The sequence below is a fragment of the Macaca thibetana genome, chromosome 9, assembly GCF_024542745.1.
Source record: "Macaca thibetana thibetana isolate TM-01 chromosome 9, ASM2454274v1, whole genome shotgun sequence".
NCBI classification, from domain to species: Eukaryota; Metazoa; Chordata; class Mammalia; order Primates; family Cercopithecidae; genus Macaca; species Macaca thibetana.
Window position 1 is genome coordinate 12,704,463 of NC_065586.1, and position 18,528 is coordinate 12,722,990.

Consider the following 18,528-nt stretch of genomic DNA (forward strand, 5'->3'; position numbering starts at 1 on the left):
TGGTGCTTTTTCCCCAAGTATCCCAATGCACAAGGTGCCTTAGGAGGAGGCAGGAGGACCAAGCACTTTGAGCTTCACCCTTTTACATGTGGCGGCTGCCTGGACCGTACATACCCTTCGCAAGGACCGTGGCCTGTGGAGGCAGCGCATCACTTCACTGATAGCGGGAGATGATGGGCACCCCCATCCATATCACTGGGTTGTGGGCAGCTCATAGGGCTGGCTCTGCCAACACCCACAGGTTCTCCAGTAGATTGTGGCAGATGGGCCATACAGATTCATGTGAGGCAGTGTATTTCAGAAGCAACATTAAAATACAGGTATGAAAGCTGGGCACATTGGCTCATGCCTGTAATCCCAGCTCCTTGGGAGGCCAGGGTGAGAGGATCAATTGAGTCCAGGAGTTTAAGACCAGCCTGGGCAACATAGTAAGACCCCTATCTCTTTTAAAAAATAGTAGCTGGGTGTGGTCAATTGAGTCCAGGAGTTTAAGACCAGCCTGGGCAACATAGTAAGACCCCTATCTCTTTTAAAAAAATAGTAGCTGGGTGTGGTGGCACACACTTGTAGTCCCAGCTATTCAGGAGGCTGACGCAGGGGGATCCCTTGAGCCCAGGACTCTGAGGCCATGGCAAACTATGAGCACACCACTGCACTCCAGCCTGGGCAACAGAGTGAGACCCCATCTCTAAAAAATACAGGAATGAGAGGGATCATTAAGGGTTGCAATGACCAGGGGAAAACTCCGGGAGGACGTGGATTTGAAGGAAGGGTAGGACTTGAGCAAAAGTAAGGAGAGTCACAGGTGCAGAGCAGGCAGGGGGAGCAGAGGCCCAGAGTCACGGGCTCCTTCTTGGAGGATCTGGGAGAAATGAACAGACTCACTGGCCTTGGAGAGAGGGCTGGTGGAATTGTACTCGGTGATGATTGAGGAGAAACGATGGGCCCATCTGATAGAAAGTGGCTCCTTGGGAGCCCGTGGTGGCTGTCAGTATGGTATTGACCGGGATTGGGAGTCCACTTAATTAAGTCAAGTATAACATTCCCCTTGGTCTCGGCAATAAAAGTCAGAGCTAAGGAAGTTAGTAAAATTATGTATATTGCCTGCTCAGCTGCGTTAATTAAAATACCTGAATCACCGAACATCAGTAGTAAGTGACAGAAAACATCCATATCAATCACATAATTGACGAGACAGATGATAAACTTCTATTTGGTGGATGACGGCCTGTTTTCCATCTTTATCTTTTCTTTTTTTTAAGAGACAGGGTCTCGCTGTGTCCCCCAGGCTGGAGTGTAGTGGCATGATCATAGCCCACTACAGCCTCGATCCCCCAGGCTCAGGTGATCCTCCCACCTCAGCCTCCTGCAGAGCTGGGACTACAGGTGCACACCACCACACCTGGCTAATTTAAAATTGTTTTTGTAGAGACAGGGTCTCACTTTGTTGCTCAGGCTGGTCTTGAACTCCTGGGCTCAAGTGATCCTCCAGCCTCATCCTCCCAAAGTGCTGAGATTACAGATATTAGCCACTGTGCCTAGTTGAGATTTTTTTTTTTTTTTTTTGGAGCCTTATTCAGTGACAGTTCACCACCTAGCAATATTTTATGTGGAGCGCACAACCACAGCCACACTATTCCATTACGGATGTCACTCAGAAATAAGAAGGAACATTTACAGCTGGTCCATCGTTCTGTCTAGAAGCAGAACTGCACCTTGATGCTTTAGATGGTGGCTGACTGTTATGTTCCTGAGGCTGTCGGGGAAGAAATCTTTCATTTCCTTCTGGAACTTAGTTGCAGTGTTGGCTGCAAGGCCACGATAGACATCTTTGGTCTAGCTTGGTCTTAACTTGCCTAAAATAGTTTAAACGTGTTTCGTCTTGTTCTTCTCTAAAAAGAGATGGAGAACAGTTGGTCAACATTCTTGATGTATTTTTTCACTGAGTTAGAGGATTGGTGTTAATTCGGGGATCACTGCACTTCTAGAAGTTGATATGGGGCTGGGGATTATGATGAGCTCTTGGAAACCACGGGTTCCAGCCAGCACAGTGTTGGGGCGAGGACCTCTGTCCTCAAAGCCACCCAGCCTATAGTTGGTGGCAGTCACAGCAGAGGACTTGAATGTAAGCGTCTTCCTTTGTCTGCCATTGGTTAGATATGAAGGAGGCCTGTGCCTTTCACTTAAACTTGGGGATTCTCAGTTTCTTGTATATAAAATAAATGTGCTGGGCTAAACATCTCCTGTGTTTTTTTTTTTCTGGTTTGAACATTGTACGTTTTTGTAGGCTTGTGATTTGGTATCCTTTAAGTATGTAAATATCTACGTGTCAAGGATACTGGCCATCGTTTTTCACATCTTCACTCCCAATAGCCAAGAAGAAGGATTCAGCCGACCGACCTCCCCACCTCTGTCCTCTGAGTGGTCTCGATTCTTTTCGTCTTTCCCCGCAGCGCCTCTGTTCCCAGTCCTTTCATCTCCACTCCTCTATGTGGCTGCTCCCCAAGAGAGCTTAATTTTTATTTGTTTCTCACTTAAATACCATATTTTGGTCCGTGACTATAAGCATTACATCATTGTTCCCATCCTCTCCGACTGTTAGTGTCGAAACAGGGTTTTATGTAACTGAGAAATTGTCATACAGGGCACAGATGAGTAGGCGGAACATCCAGATGAGAATTTTCTCTCTTTCTCAACAGCTACTCGGTGACAGCCCACAGTGAACATTTTATCACACCGTGGGTTGCAGCCAGACCCCCTGTGTCGGAAAGGACAGGGCCCCCTAAGTGGGGAGACTTGTAGGGCCCGCTGCTCTTCATGGATCTGACTCATTGCATGTGGGCAACGTAAACCCAGCCCAGCTTTGAGGAGCCCCATCCCACACATGGCAGCCCCACAGTCACTCTGAACACAGTGTTTTTAAGGCACTTGTCTTCCATCTGGAATTGCTTCTTTAGATACTTGATGTGGGATGGAGGTCACGTTTTGTCGTGGTGGGAAAGAGGGGGATGGCAGCATTGTGTAGCTCCATTTTTTTCTTTGTCTTGATTAAAAACCAAAACCCTAGAATGGCTCTAGCAGTCTTCTTAATCAGGTTTCACAAGAAAGGCTTGACTTCAGTACAGAGTAGGCGTCATGCCGTGATCACACACCAGGTAGGCCCCCGTGGGAGACCCTAGAGGGCCACACAGCAGTGCCATTTGTGGCCACTTTGCTTTGAAGTGCCTTCCTTGGCACAGTTGACTTCCTCCATCCCGCGGAGTTTCAAGGCCCTCCCACATTTCAAACGCCCAGCAGCCCCAGCTTCTACTCCCTCCCCGTTCCTTAGCCTCACTCCTCCATGATTGGCTTTGGGAGCATCTGAACAGCAGTCCCTGTTCAGATGAGAATGGTAATTACACACCAGTACGGTGCTTTCATGGGGACTTCTCATGCCTGTGGTGAAACTCGAGGCTACTGGAAAAATCAGGGTAAGCTGCTCTTTGGCGATACTTTTTTTTTTTTTTTTTTTTTTGAAACGGAGTCTTGCTGTGTTGCCCAGGCTGGCATGCAGTAGCACGATCTCAGCTCACTGCAACCTCTGTCTCCCAGGTTCAAGCGATTCTCCTGCCTCATCCTCCCAAGAACCTGGGATTACAGGCATGCACGACTGCACCTGGGTTTTACATTTTTAGTAGAGACAGGGTTTCACCATGTTGGCCAGGCTGGTCTCAAACTCCTGACCTCAGGTGATCTGCCGGCCTCGGCTTCCCAAAGTGCTGGGATTACAGGCATGAGCCACCATACCTGGCCTGGTGAGATGATTTTAATTAATTAATTTATTTACTTATTTTTTTGCCATCCTGATCTATTGCTAGAGGCAATACATTCCTCATGAATGACAGCTCTAGGTGAAGGATAATAGAGACTAGTGGAGGAGGCTATACCAACAGAAAGATCGGAGCTGTCCCAAAAGCCTTCTGCTCATCTTCCGTGACTTTGGGCAGAAAACAAACTTTAGGCAGAGAACGATCCTGTGTTTCAGCCTGATTTTTACCTGCCAACAATCTGATTGCAATACTAGAAACCCGGGTGAAGCAACAGCTGTTTATTAAGATGCTCCTGGTAAAAGTCCCTCATCGTCTAATTTTTTCTTTTTTAATACCCCTGCTGCTGCAAATTCCACTACTGACAGGAAGCCAACCTGACCAAGCACATTCAGTATTACCTCCTTGTCTTGATGTCATTCTTACTGAGGCCAAATTCTCCCCTGAAGTGTATGTCTGGGGTTCTAACAGCATGAAGCTTAATTTTATTTTTCCTGATCTTTAAGTTCCATTTAGCATCTCTGAAAAGGCCACTGCTGGGTAGAAATGTCATCTTTCTCTCTCACTGTTTGAAAGAAATCTTCTCACCTCTTCTCTGATGCGCAGTATCACAAACTCTTAGAAACTCGATGGCAATTTGATTTAGTAGCTGGTGTTCCCTCCCCCACCAGCAGGGGAGCATCGCGTCTTCCCACTTCCTAGTGGAAGTTCCTCAAAGACCGGAAGACCAGCTGTGATCTGAGCATCTAGCCGTGGACACAGATACCTCCTGGCGTTGTTTTACAATAAGGGGCCACATGCAACTCTTCCAAGTTGAGCTCCAGTTCATTTCCTTGCAGGCATAACTCTAGGACAGAGTGGCAGATGCCCATCAAGACAGGAAACTGAGGCATAGGTGAGATAATGAATCCTGTAGTTTACCATGGCACAGAGCCGAGTCTATAATCCTGTCCTCTGATTCCATGCTGGATCTGAGATAACAGACTTGTATTTAGAGTAAATTCAGTATTTTCAGTTTTTTTGGTTTTTGTTTTTGTTTTTGTTTTTTTGTTTTTGTTTTGTTTTGTTTGTTTTTTTTGTTGAGACAGAGTCTTGCTCTGTCGCACAGGCTAGGGTGCAGCGGCACAATCTTGGCTCACTGCAGCCTCCACCTCCTCAGTCCAAGCAATTATCCTGCCTCAGCCTCCCAAGTAGCTGGGACTACAGGTATGCACCACCACGCCTGCCTAATTTTTGTATTTTTAGTAGAGACGGGGTTTCACCATGTTGGCCAGGCTGGTCTCGAACTCCTGACCTCAAATGATCAGCCCACCTCAGCCTCCCGAAGTGCTGGGATTGCAGGCGTGAGCCACCGTGCGCCCAGCCTGGTTCTGGACTGTTGGCTTTTAACTTCTGGCATCGAGGAGTGCCCCTGTCCCCCACAGGCTGCTCCCTCCTGATGTGTCACCATCCTCTGCCCACTGGAGGGGTCGTGTGTGAAGGACAGAGAGGAGAGGCCACACAGACATCCATGGATGTGAACAAAGCACCCTGAACGTGGGTGTCCTGGGAGGGTGAGGGCCTCACCGTTTCCTCCACCCTCTCGGCAGAAACTGCTTCTTGGCACATCCTCAGGGCTTGGGAAGGGGAAAATTTTTCTCTATTTCAGAAGAGCATGAAGATTGATTACCGCGAACCCCACACCCACAAGACAGCTGCTGTCTTAGTTTTCAGTCCACTTGGTTACGCCTTGTTCTTCTCTCTTCTTTGGTAAGGAAAATGGGCAGTTTAATTGTTTTTAAAACAAGATGAAAGGTTTCTAAAACTCTTTTTTTGTTTTTTTGAAGTCTCCCGAGTCTTTCCGTTTGCCAGGAATACTTGCTCTAAATCAATATGAAGTAGCTTGGTTTATAGAAGACGTTTCCCGCAAAGCGGAATTTTCCATAAGTGGGCTGGTGGTGAATCTCATGGTAGTAAATCCAATTATTTTGAATTCTCAACCTAGTTTTATAAAGAGCATGAGTTAATCGTGGTCTCTGCGAAGGACCACATCTGTCCACGGAGGTCTCTGATGGCTCCTGGGACACTCTAGTGAGGCTGAGTGGTTTACATGGAGCTTGACTTTTATTTACTGGTATAAACTTAATAAGCCGATGGGATACTCTTGTCAGGAATAGCAAAGAAAGCTGAGTTAATAGCACCCAAGATCTGACCAGGAGGAGGTTCTGAGAGATCGTGTAACAAAGTATTTCTTTCTGCCCTTTACCCCTAAACGGGGCAGTCCCGAACTTCCTTGGGGAAAAGTTTTTTTTGTTTGTTTGTTTTTTTTTTGAGACGGAGTTTCACTCTTGTTGCCCAGGCTGCAGTGCAATGGCAGTCTTGGCTCACTGCAACCTCCACCTCCCAGGTTCAAGCAATTCTCTTGCCTCAGCCTCCAGAGTAGCTGGAATTACAGGCGCCCTCCACCACGTCCAGCTAATTTTTGTATTTTTAGTAGAGACAGTATTTCACCATGTTGGTCAGGCTGGTCTCGAACTCCTGACCTCAGGTGATTCACCCTCCTCGGCCTCCCAAAGTGCTGGAATTACAGGTGTGAGCCACAGCGCCTGGCAGAGAAAAGGTCTTAAAGGGAGAGTAATGTGAGGTACAAACACATTCACACACTGAGAGTTAGGGTGAATTCTGCCTCCTTTCTCCTCAAAGGTCCTGTATGAAATCATGTGTTCGTGGAAAGGTATTTGGCAACTGCTCGTGCTTTTACCTAATACAGGTACTTGCCAATTGGCAGTAGCTTCCATTCCCAAATTCATTTGTTCCCTGCCCCCGCCCATCCTGTGTTATTTTTTCTTGTACCTACTCACCAAAAATATTTCAGGCAGCAAAGTTGACTTGTAGCCCGGTTGTGTGGAATTTGGAAGACATTTTTCCGCAGAAATAATCGTGTGTGGCAACTAGATTGGGTTCAGTTGAATCAACAAGTGCCGACCAATCAGGACGTACAGAGATGAGAGCTCTGGCCTGCCCTCAGCAGCGTGAAGTCTGATTTGACAGTGGGATTTATGCATCTGTAAAGGGACACTGGAGGTACAGAGGGAGTCACAGGAGGCCATTGTGTTACAGGATTGTGGTAATGCACCTGGGAACCCACCCGTTGTGCCCAATGTGTGTCAACTGAGTACAGCCGCCCCCACGCTAACCCCACTCTCTGCAGCTCCAAAATGCTAGCTTTGGGCAAGCCTAAGTGATGTCCTGAAGGCTGGACCTGCCGACTGGCTTGTGTAGGTCCCTTTCAATACCTCCTGGGGAGTGGGTTTCCCTACAGCCACTGACAGAGCCCCCAGGGACTTTGCCTTGTCATTTGAGAGGATGTCCCTTCTGTCATGGCTGGGCCAGGAGAATAGGCCCTTTCCTGCTTTTTATGGAGGCTGGGGACCATCTTACACAAGCCATGGAGCCTTTCAGTGACTGCCTGTCTTTGTCAGTAGCTCCAAATAAGCAAGAACTCAAAGCATCCCTCTTGCAGGAGGCGTGGGAGCAGCAAGGAGTCGTTATCAGGTTCCCCCATCACACTTGAGTTCTGGTGCTTATGATTAGAAGAGAATACTATTTTTCCTTGACTAGAAGCTGTCGGGTATCTCCAGGCAGCTTGGGCCAGGAGATGGAACTGTGGCTGCATAGTTCAGAGCCCTCATCACTTTCCGAGGCCCCAGAGGGACTGTGCTCAGCACTTCATGGGTGTGGAAGCTCGTTGGTCTTCTGCAAGTTTGTAAGTTGGACGCTGTGATTTTTTGGAATTACAACAGAGTTCCTGCCACACGGCGTTAAGTCTGGTAACATAATACTGGACGGTTCGGCTGATTCTCAGGCAGGAAAACTGGCGTCGGAAAAGATCAGAGTGAGAAGTGGACTCTCTCAGGGCTATGTGCCTCACCACAGCTGAAATAGGAAAATGGGTGGGTGGGGGGCTATGCCAGAAAGGCCAGGTGAATTCAGCAGGTTGGTGAAACAGTACAGCCGACTGCCGATCGCAGGAGGCGAGCAGGAGAGAAAACATCCTCTTGGATCTCCACAGTTTAGCCACCATATCAAATTGTCAGGAGGGTTTTGAAAATTGCCCGAGAATGTTATCTTTTCCATGAATTTCTGTGAGATGAAAAATAGCTATTTGAAGTGATCTTGGTGGGCTTTTTCAAACAATGTTTCAAAGGACCCTTGATTCCAGCAATCACAAGTGAAATTAGAATTTAGGCTATGGGTGTGTGTGCCATTTTGCAATTTTAAAAATATTTCATGTCGGTGTAAATGTTATTTCCAAATCAGTTTGCTTTGTTTTGTTTGCTGGGTGACATGACACTTCTATCTTCACCCCCTGGGTTTGTTTCCAAGCACAATTAAGACGGTCACCAGAAGACAAATAGTTTACCCACCTCTCATTGGCTAAAAAATATTTGTATTTTGTTGGTCGATATAACACAGATAAGACACAACACCAAAAAGTGCAAGAAATGTACATTCTTGTTCAAATTCTTGACACAAATATGTACATTTCCATCACCAGTTTTGTCATCCTGATATTTACTTGTTTATAATTTAGAACTTTTCCCCCATAACAACCTTGGTGTTATCCAAAGCAGAAATCTTATTTATTTATTTATTTATTTATTTATTTATTTATTTATTTATTTTAGAGGCAGGATCTCACTCTGTTACCCAGGCTGGAGTGCAATGGTGCAGTCATAGCTCACTGCAGCCTCCAACTCTGGGTTCAAGTGATCCTCCTGCCTTAGCCTCCCAAAATGCTGGATTATAGACATGAGCCACTACATGTGGCCTAGGAATCTTTTCTTAACCATATGCTTTATGTCATAAACTTTACCATTTAAGCAGTCTCATGTTCTAAAAATGTTTTAAGTGTAGTTAGTCTGTGGCTTCAAGAATCTAAACATCTCGGCCGGGCACGGTGGCTCACGTCTGTAATCCCAGCACTTTGGGAGGCCAAGGCAGGTGGATCACCTGAGGTCAGGAGTTAGAGACCAGCTTGGCCAACATGACGAAACCCCTTCTCTACTAAAAATACAAAAAGTAGTCAGGCATGGTGGCACACATCTGTAATCCCAGCTGCTCGGGAGACTGAGGCAGGAGAATTGCTGGGACCTGGGAGGCGAGGTTGCAGTGAGTTGAGATCGTGCCATTGCACTCCAGCCTGGGTGACAGAATGGATTCCTTCTCAAAGAAAAAAAAGAAGAAGAAGAAGAAGAAGAATCTAAACATCTCAAGGAACCTCCAAGCATAAAAATTAGCCCCTTGCTTTCCCAGCCTGTACATGCCTTGCACAACGGCCCAGTATGTTGACAGATTTGCCAGATTGAGGGTGAAATGTGTCCTGTGCCAGTTTCCCTTGATGTGTGGATTTCTAGAAGAAAACCATGTTCTTTATTCTTTCTTTTTCTGAATAATGGATCATGGCCAGTATGCTCCTCATTCTAACAGATGATGAAGACGAGGAGGAGGTTGTTCTTTTAAAGAATCCTGCCTCCCACCATCCACGATGCTGGAGAACTGTGAGCATAGGGCACTCATGAGAACACAGTCCACACTTCCTAGGCGGGAAGCCTGCTCTGCAGTGGCTGTGGCCTCGTATTCCTGCTGTCTTCCTTGGCTAGGGCATCGGCCGGGTCTTTGCTCAGAGGCTGTGTAAGCAGCTGTTGGAGGCACCACAGCTTCGTTGTCTGTGCTCCTTTCTCATATGTCTGTTGCTTTGGGCTTCTTTCTTTACCCCATGTGTTTGTTTCCAAGCGCAGTTAAGGTCACCAGAAGACAAATAGTTTACCCATCTCTGGTTGGTGTGGTGGCTCACTCCTGTAATCCCAGCACTTTGGGAGGTCAAGGCGGGTGGATCACCAGGTCAGGAGTTCAAGACCACCCTGACCAACATGGTGAAACCCCCGTCTCTACTAAAAATACAAAAATTAGCTGGATGTGGTGGTGCATGCCTGTAATCCCAGCTACTTGGGAGGCTGAGGCAGGAGAATGGCTTGAACCCGGGAGGTGGAGATTGCAGTGAGCTGAGATCACGTCAGGGCACTCTAGCCTGGATGGCAGAGTGAGACTCCATCTCAAAAAAAAAAATAATAATAATGTGTTTTGTTGGTTGATGTGACACAGAAAAGACACAACACCAAAAAGAACAAGAAATGTACATTCTTGTTCAAATTCTTGACACAAATATGTAAATCTCCATCCCCAATATTGTCATCCTGACATTTACTTGTTAATAATTTAAAACTTTTCCCCCATAACAACCACGCTGTTATCCAAAGCAGAAACCTTTTATTTTCGTTTATGTATTTATTTTAGAGATGGGGCCTCACTCTGTTGCCTAGACTGGAGTGCAATGGCATGATCATAGCTCACTGCAGCCTCCAACTCTGAGCACCTGGCACAGGGCATGAGGTTGTGCCCTGAAGTTTGCCGTGAGCTCCCAGCACCTCTGTGCTGTTTGACATCTGGTTCTGTGGAGTGGCCAGGCCAGGCTGCCGCGCCATCTCGCTGAAGAGGTTTGCAGATTCTTGTGATCTGGAACCCGGTGCCTCCACCCCCAGCTTGGCTCTGCCCTCCTGACACACGCTGTCAGCTCTGCAGGAGGGGAAGCTGGTCCACCGTTGCTCTAGGAGCCTTCTCTGCCTCGTGGACACTTTCCATCAGGCCGCGAGGCCGGCCCTGGAGGGTCCTTGCAGATGTTGTTGCTTCTCACGCCTTCTGTGTTCGTTTGGCCACTGGGACCAGAGTGCCAGCGTGGGGAGAACATGCCTCCTACATCAGGAAGACATTAACTGTGGTAAATGGCACCCTTTTGTCAGTTCCCATAAGACAAGAGCCTTGAGAAATATACTCTTAGCAGTCACGGCAGAGTCAGCTATCGCCCAGCCATCCGAGGGCGGCCCCTCCCAGGTGTGAGTTTCCTCTGTAGTTCTGTCTCTCATTTTGCTGCCACGTTGAGGGTGAACAGAGTGAAGAAAGGATGTGCAGATTTATTTATTTTGCTCTTGTTTTGAAAAAATAACAATCTGATAGGAAGTCTGGGGGAGTTGGAGACTAAAGCCAGTGTGGAGGATTATCTGTGGAGCGCATCCCGCACTGCCATAAGCAGAGGCACTCGGCAGTGGTTTGTCTGCCTTCCTGTTCTTGCTCAGGAATATGTTTATTGTCAACAGGATGAAAGAGAGGATTTCCCAGTTCATTTTTCTACAAAAGAACTTTTCATTTCCAAGTTTGTCCAACCTCCAGAGGACAGCTTTGAATGCGACCCAACACAAATTTGTAAATCTTCTTAAAACATTATGAGATTTTTTGGCGATTTTTGTTTTTTAGCTCATCAGCTATTATTAGCGTTAGTGTATTTTATGTGTGGCCCAACACAATTCTTCTTCTTCCATTGCGGCCCAGGGAAATGAAGATTGGACACCCATGTAAACCTCAACTGAAGATGCTCTCACCTTAGCAAACAGTATGTTTGAGTGAAAAGAGCTGGAACAAGGATCAGATTGAGCTGGTTTCAAATCTCAGCTCTTTCCTATCTAGCTGTGTGATGTGGGACAAGTTAATTAACCTCTCTGAGGCTCATTTTTCTGACCTATCAGGTGCCCATCATGATAGTTGTCAGAGTTCAAAGGATTGCAGTAGAAAACATTTATAAATGACTCACCCAAGACCCAATTCATGGCAGTCACTTAATATAAGTGAAGTCTTTTCTGAAAGGAAGTTCGTGTAGACGCCACATTCCCACTGGGTAACACTGACTAACTTACCTGACCTCTCATACCTCTGCGTCCTCCCCTGTAATTTGGGAATAATAGTGATCATGCTACTAGCACTTCCCATCAACTATTGTTGGTGTGAGTGAGTTAATACATCATAAAAGAAGACCTAACTCAGCATCTAACAGGCACCTTCTCAGCTCTAGCTATTTTTCTCTATCCTTAAAAATTTGCGGGAAAGTCTATGCTAAAGACACTGCCATCAGATGTGTTTGGGGGCAAAGGATATTTTACTCAGATTCACTGCCTCTTCTTGTATTTATCTACTCTTTGTACTAACATATACTGAGTGTCAGCTATGCCAGATGCGGCTGGTTGCCAGAATGGGTGGGTAGCCAATGCTGGGTGATGGCCATAGGCAAGGAAGAGGGAGTCAGGATCAGTATAGAACAAGCCCCAAGGCCAGGAACAGGGAGTCAGGATCAGTATAGAACAAGCCCTAAGGCCAAGAACAGGGAGTCAGGATCAGTATAGAACAAGCCTCAAGGCCAGGAACAGGGAGTCAGGATCAGTATAGAACAGGCCCCAAGGCCAGGAACAGGGAGTCAGGATCAGTATAGAACAAGCCCCAAGGCCAGGAACAGGGAGACAGGATCAGTATAGAACAAGCCCCAAGGCCAGGAACAGGGAGTTAGGATCAGTACAGAGCAAGTCCAAGCCCCCAGCATGGATAACTCTTGATGAAGAGTGCTTTAGAACCAAGAATGCAAGGTTGAATTGCAGTTTTCCTGTTTCACAGATGAGATGGGAAAATGCAGTGAGCATGCTGACGCCCTCCCCAAACCCTGGAGAAGGAATTAGGAGCAGGCCTGAAGCAGGATTTTCAGAGGGTTGGCCTCAACTCTGAGCTCCATGGCACCATTAGCTCCAGGAAGGCCCCGGGAGGGGCTTCACCTTTATGGCCCCACAGCACCCAGCAAGGCCTACACAGAGGCCAGAAATGTTGCCTTGAGGTGACTTGAGGTGACGTCACAGACTCCAGACCCCAAAATAAGTATTTCTTTTTACATCAGGCTGATCTAAGTTACAGTGCTTAGTACAGCACTGCCATAAAATAGCCATGTATTATGTGTTTGTTGACTGACTGAGTTCCATCAGTAATCTCGCATCACACACACACACACACAAGCACACCCCTCTTCATTATGTTTTTATTTACATTCTTTAGATACTGTAGTGTCTTCATATTTCTTCTGTTGAGTGCAGCCACTCATTTCTGTAATCCCAGCATTTGGGGAGGCTGATGTGGGAGGATTGCTTGAGGCCAGGAGTTCAAGACCAGGCTAGGCAATATCGGAGACTTCATCTCCTAAAAGAAAAAACTTAGCCGGGCATGGTGGCATGCACCTGTGTTCCCAACTACTTAGGAAGCTGAGGTGGGAGATTTGCTGGAGCCCAGGAAGGAGGTCAAGACTTCAGGGAGCCATGATTGTGCCACGGTACCCCAGCCTGGGCAACAGAGCAAGACCCTATCTTCCTTCCTTTAAAAAAAAAAAAAAACAGAGCAAAAAAAATGGGTCAAGTCTCTCTACTCAGTTTTTATACTCACTGAAAGTTCAGGCCAAATAGCAGACCCCCAAAAACTGTCTTCAGTCTGAGGCATGTAAATTGTCAGGCTGTGTCTTGTCTTTGTCTTTCCGCAGCTCCTGAAGTCCTTGCCCAGAAGCCTTACAGCAAAGCTGTTGACTGCTGGTCCATCGGGGTGATTGCCTATATCTTGTAAGTACCACCTGCCGCCTTGGGTTCTTCCTCTACTGGCCAGTTTTTGTTTGTCTGGCAAAATATACATGAAACAGAATTTACCTTTTTTTTTTTTTTTTTTTTTTTTTTGAGACGGAGTCTTGCTGTGTCGCCCAGGCTGGAGTGCAGTGGCCGGATCTCAGCTCACTGCAAGCTCCGCCTCCCGGGTTCACGCCATTCTCCGGTCTCAGCCTCCCAAGTAGCTGGGACTACAGGCGCCCGCCACCTCACCCGGCTAGTTTTTTGTATTTTTAGTAGAGACGGGGTTTCACCATGTTAGCCAGGATAGTCTCGATCTCCTGACCTCGTGATCCACCTGTCTCGGCCTCCCAAAGTGCTGGGATTACAGGCTTGAGCCACCGCGCCCGGCCTACCATTTTTAAGGGTACAGTTTAAGGGTACAGTTCAGGGCTGTGTTGAAGGGTAATTTCAGTGGCATTAAGTCCATTCACAGTGTTGCACAACCAACACTGCTGTTCACTTCCAGAACTTTTCCATCACCCCAAACTGAAACTGCACCCCTGACATAAAAACTCCTTTTCTCTTCTCCCCTAGCCCCTGGGAACTTCTGCACTACTCTCTGTCTCTGTGAACTTGACTCTTCTGGGGACCTCATATAAGTGGAATCACACAGTGTCTGTCCTTTGATGTCAGGTGTATTTCACTTAGCAGAACATCTTCGAGGCCCATCCGTAGTGTAGCACGGGTCAGAATTTCCTTTCATTTTAAAAGCTGAGTAATATTCCGTTGTGTGGTTAGACCATGTTTTCTTTATCCCCTTGGTCCATTGATAGACATTTGGCTTGTTTCCACCTTTTGGCATCATGAATAATGCTGCTGTGAACACAGGTGTAGAAATACCTGTTTGAATATCTGCTTTCACTTCTTTGGGGTTTCTGTCTAGAAGTGGAATTGCTGGGCCATGTGGTAGTTCTACGTTGAATTTTTGAGGAGCCGCCATACAGTTTTCTGTAGCAGCAGCACCAGCAATTTACATTCCCAGCAGCAAACACAAGGGTTCCAATTTTGCCACATCTGCACCAACGGTTGCCATTTTCCTTTTTTTCGGTAATAGCCCCCAATGGGTGTGAAGTGGTGTCTCCTTGGGGGTTTCAATTTGCATATTTCTAATAGCTAATTAAGCCTCTTTTCATGTGCCACTTTGGCTTTTTAGTGGACACAAACCACCATGGAAATAGTACATCTCCCAAAGAAATCATGAGAAAAAAATGCAATGAAAATCTCAATTTAGCCTTTAGATTTTTCATTTCTTCTCAGACGTCTTATCTCCATAACCCAGGAAATGCAATTCTAGGCCATAGGCTTGTTGCAGTTATTTCAGGATCATCAGTTTTGTTTCTTATTTGTTTTATTTGTTTTGCTTAAGTCTACTGTAAAGTTATTTTTAAATTACAATTTCTTTTAGAAGTTATACTTTCAAACACTTATTATGGAACATACTTTTAGGGTAGGCTTAGGCCAACTTGTTTCTGCTATTGCTAGGAAATGAATTTCCCCATTTCATCATCCCCAAGGAGGGAGCATTTCCTTGCAGAAAGAGCCCCCTGCACACAATGAGAGACTGCAGGGGATGGTGACTGGAGAAAGTTCTGGCAGTGTGTGGCATCCTCTCCTCCTCCAGGAATGCTGGAAACATCCCTCCACCACCACCACGTTGGCTCTGGTGCAGCATCTGAGCAGCAGATGGCCTTTCTCCAGCATTCAAGTGGGCTACATTTGTAGTTTAGTGTGAGTTTAGGTAACAGTGCCTGTAGATTCTTGCCATTATCACAGGAGAATTTCATCCATTGTGATATACCTGGCCTAAAGGACTCTCCTTTATGGAAATTGGCAAAGGGCCGATTCGTCTGAGCTTTAAAACTAACATATTGCACTTACAGAATGCTTTCCCTTTCAAAGGACATTGATCACCTTTTGCAGTTTTATCCTTTTGAGGTGTGTTTCACAGCCTTTTGAGAATCTAATGAAAGTTGTGGATTCTATCCCCTAATAAGATCACATGTGCACGCACACATATGCACACAACACACACACACACACAACACATGCACACACAAAACACAACACACACGCACACACACACAACACACGTGCGCACACACCACGCACACGTGCACGCAACGTACACCACACACGCAATGTACACCACACACGCACACGCACAACACACACATGCACATACAAAACACACACACCACACACGCACACACACCATACACACACAATGCGCACACACACAACACACCACACACGCACACACACGCACACAACACACATGCATGTATGCACACACATGCACATGCATACACACGCGCACACATGCGCACGCACACAACACGCATACGCGTACACACAGCACATGCACACAACATGCACACAACAAACACACATGCACACAGCACATGAGCACAACACGCACACACATGCATACAACACACACACAACGCATGGGCACACACACACACATGCACACACATGCGCACGCACGCACGTGCCCACACATGCGCGTGCACACAGGCACCCACACACATGCACACACTCTCACACACACACACACAATTTTGCATACCATTTTCTAGGGGGATGTGGTCATTGTCCTGGTAAGCAGACACTGGACAGGAGCCCCATGTTATTCACCCTGGCTCTAAGTCCTCAGTTAGAAATCTTATCAGAGGTTCTGCCTCACCCAGCTTAACTATGGAAGGCTTAAGGAAATAAATGCTAGGCCATTCTTCCCGCAAAGAACTGAAGCTAGTATCAGTCATCTAGAGAAACCTTCCCTGGGGCTGGGGAAAGTAGCCCTTTTTCTGACCTTCTGGTTATTTGTTCCTTTATGTCTATCTGAACGTTGAACCATGAGTTGGTCTGCATGAATGTCTGTGGACTCCCTTTGAGTTTGTTTGTATAATTATTTCCCTGAAGTCACAGCCGTGGGAGTGGGGCATTGGTACAGCTCTGGGAAGGCACATATTGACAGATATTGGCAGATGTTTCTTAGAATGACTGGGACACGCAATTTAAAACTGAGCAATGATGTCTTAGTCAGATCAGGCTGCTACAAAAATATGCCACGTGGTTTAAACAACAGATATTTATTTCTCACAGTCTGGAGGCTGAAAGTCCAAGATCAAGGTGTCAACCAATTCTTTCCTGGTTAGGGCTCTTTTCCTGACTTGCAGACAGCCACCTTCTTGCTGTGGCCTCACATGCTGTAGAGAAAGTACAGAAGAGCAAGCTCTCTGGTATCTTTCCTAAACCAGTCACTGGCAAAGAAAACAGGATCATGATGGTTGGCCAAGTGGAGCAGTTGACAGTGGGGAGAAGCCTTGAGTGAAAGCAGAGTTCTTCTAGGCAACTAACCACGTCTGCCATGGACCATAGGTAGGATGACGTTGGAAAGAGGGCCAGCATGGCTAAAGATAGTATCAAGACAGGACATCAGAAGGTGACATGCAAGAAGTAACCTAGTGCCAGAACAAAGAGAGACTGGGTAAAAGTTTGGATTTTAACCCAAGGGCATTGGGAAGGGTTTTGAGCAGTGTTGTGATCCAGTCTGATTCACATTCAAGTATTATTCCAGCCACTCTGAAGAAAGCATTGGAAGGAAAATGTGGAAGGTGAAGATTGAGTGGGAAGCTCTGGGCAGAGGAGTGGTGAGAGGTGCTTCTCCTGGGGAGGCAGTGATTATGGAGAGAGTGGTGGAGAGATCTCAGATTTATTTTGGGTGTGGAGGATGAAGGAGAGGGAGTCTTTAAGTCTCAATCCAAGGAGTTGGCTTAAATAACTGTGTTGATGGTTAAGAAAAAAGAGAGAGGAATGGAAGAGGAGCCGATTTAGGAGGGTGGGTGAGATCAATAGCTTGGTTTTGGATACGTTAAGCTTGAGACCCTTGGGAGATACCCACTGAGTAGTGTATGCACGTGTAGTGTTCAGGAAAGGTCTGGGATAGAGATACTGGCACGTACTTCTGAGTATGATTTGACAAGTGGTGCACCCAAACCCTTATGATTTCCATATACATTGCAGTATTTGCCAGGGTTCAAGTGTAGTATTAAGCAAACACATGCCATATTTCTTTGAGTATAAATTTGGTTAAGTTTCCACTTGATGGTTTCCTGGTCACAATAGCTTTGCCCCAGAGACTAGTCCCAGATCAATTTCATGACTGTGTCAGATTTCAAGATGGCAGCCTGGGCTTCTGTTTTTTCAGGTGCCTTCTAGAGCTCTGTGAGTCCCAAGCAGAGAATGAATGGACTCTTGGCATCTCAGTTGTATTCTGTAAGATGTTCAGACTCCTATGGGTGATAGGTCAAATCCTGGGTATGATTGAGTACATAACACGGCTGTAGTTGGAGAACCACCAGCCTCAACTTTATTTTCAGTAGATTAATCTCCTTACAAATTCATCTTTTCTCACCATACAGATGGTTGGTACTCTGTTGAGAGGCATCGAGTCTGTATCATCTTTCCATGTTTCACCCTTTGCACGGTGCCTGGAATAGAGAAGGCAATTAATAAATGCTGGTTGTTGACACTAAGAATGATAAGTTTGTGGCTGGGGGTCTGATGTACAGGGAGGCCCGTGCACAGCTATGGTAGGTCACAGAATGCAGTGGTCACTAAGGACAAGGAAAAGCACCATCAAGGTGGGTCTAGAAGGTTGGATAAGCAGAGAGATAAGAGCATCAGACAGGATGGGGAGGGAGGCAAGGACCAGAGCAAAGTGCTGCGGCCTGCGTGAGGGCTCGTGAAGCTATCCTCTGACCATTCTGTAGCCTGAGTTTGTGTCGATGTCAGAGATAGGCACTGGATTTAAGCAGCGTTAGACATCAGAACTCGTGTGTCTCATTCTCAGACTCTCTCCTTCCCGTGGGTCCTCCATGCCTGGTCTCCCATTCCCATCTAAAGACTTACGCACCAGGCCACTGAGCGGTCCATGACCAACAGGCAGCATGCCAGGGAGGCCGCCTCTGCCGGGGAAGGCACGGAGCACCTCATTCTTCCCAGCTGCTGTAATGGAAAAGAGGTCAGCCCCTGCAGTGTTTTGGAGCGTAGCACTCTTATTTTTGTTTGATAAACCTGTCACGCTGAGATATCAGACTGCAGCCAAAGTGGCCGTGACAGGCCACGGCACCAAGTTTTCTCCTCTTGCACGCCATGTAAAC

The 18,528-nt window shown here is 46.7% G+C and overlaps 1 protein-coding gene and 1 pseudogene across 4 annotated transcripts in view; one reads left to right on the top strand and one right to left on the bottom strand.

Annotated features, from left to right (window-relative positions):
* The window catches only part of CAMK1D (calcium/calmodulin dependent protein kinase ID), a 491,709-nt gene that overhangs the window by 431,806 nt on the left and 41,375 nt on the right, over positions 1 to 18,528 (top strand). For all 3 annotated transcript variants that reach the window (XM_050803261.1, XM_050803263.1, XM_050803262.1), the window contains exon 6: positions 13,246 to 13,321. In XM_050803261.1, the coding sequence (XP_050659218.1) occupies positions 13,246 to 13,321 (76 nt within the window). The remainder of the gene's footprint in view (positions 1 to 13,245; positions 13,322 to 18,528) is intronic.
* The window catches only part of LOC126962380 (60S ribosomal protein L6-like), a 693,495-nt pseudogene that overhangs the window by 421,968 nt on the left and 252,999 nt on the right, over positions 1 to 18,528 (bottom strand). The window lies entirely within an intron of this gene.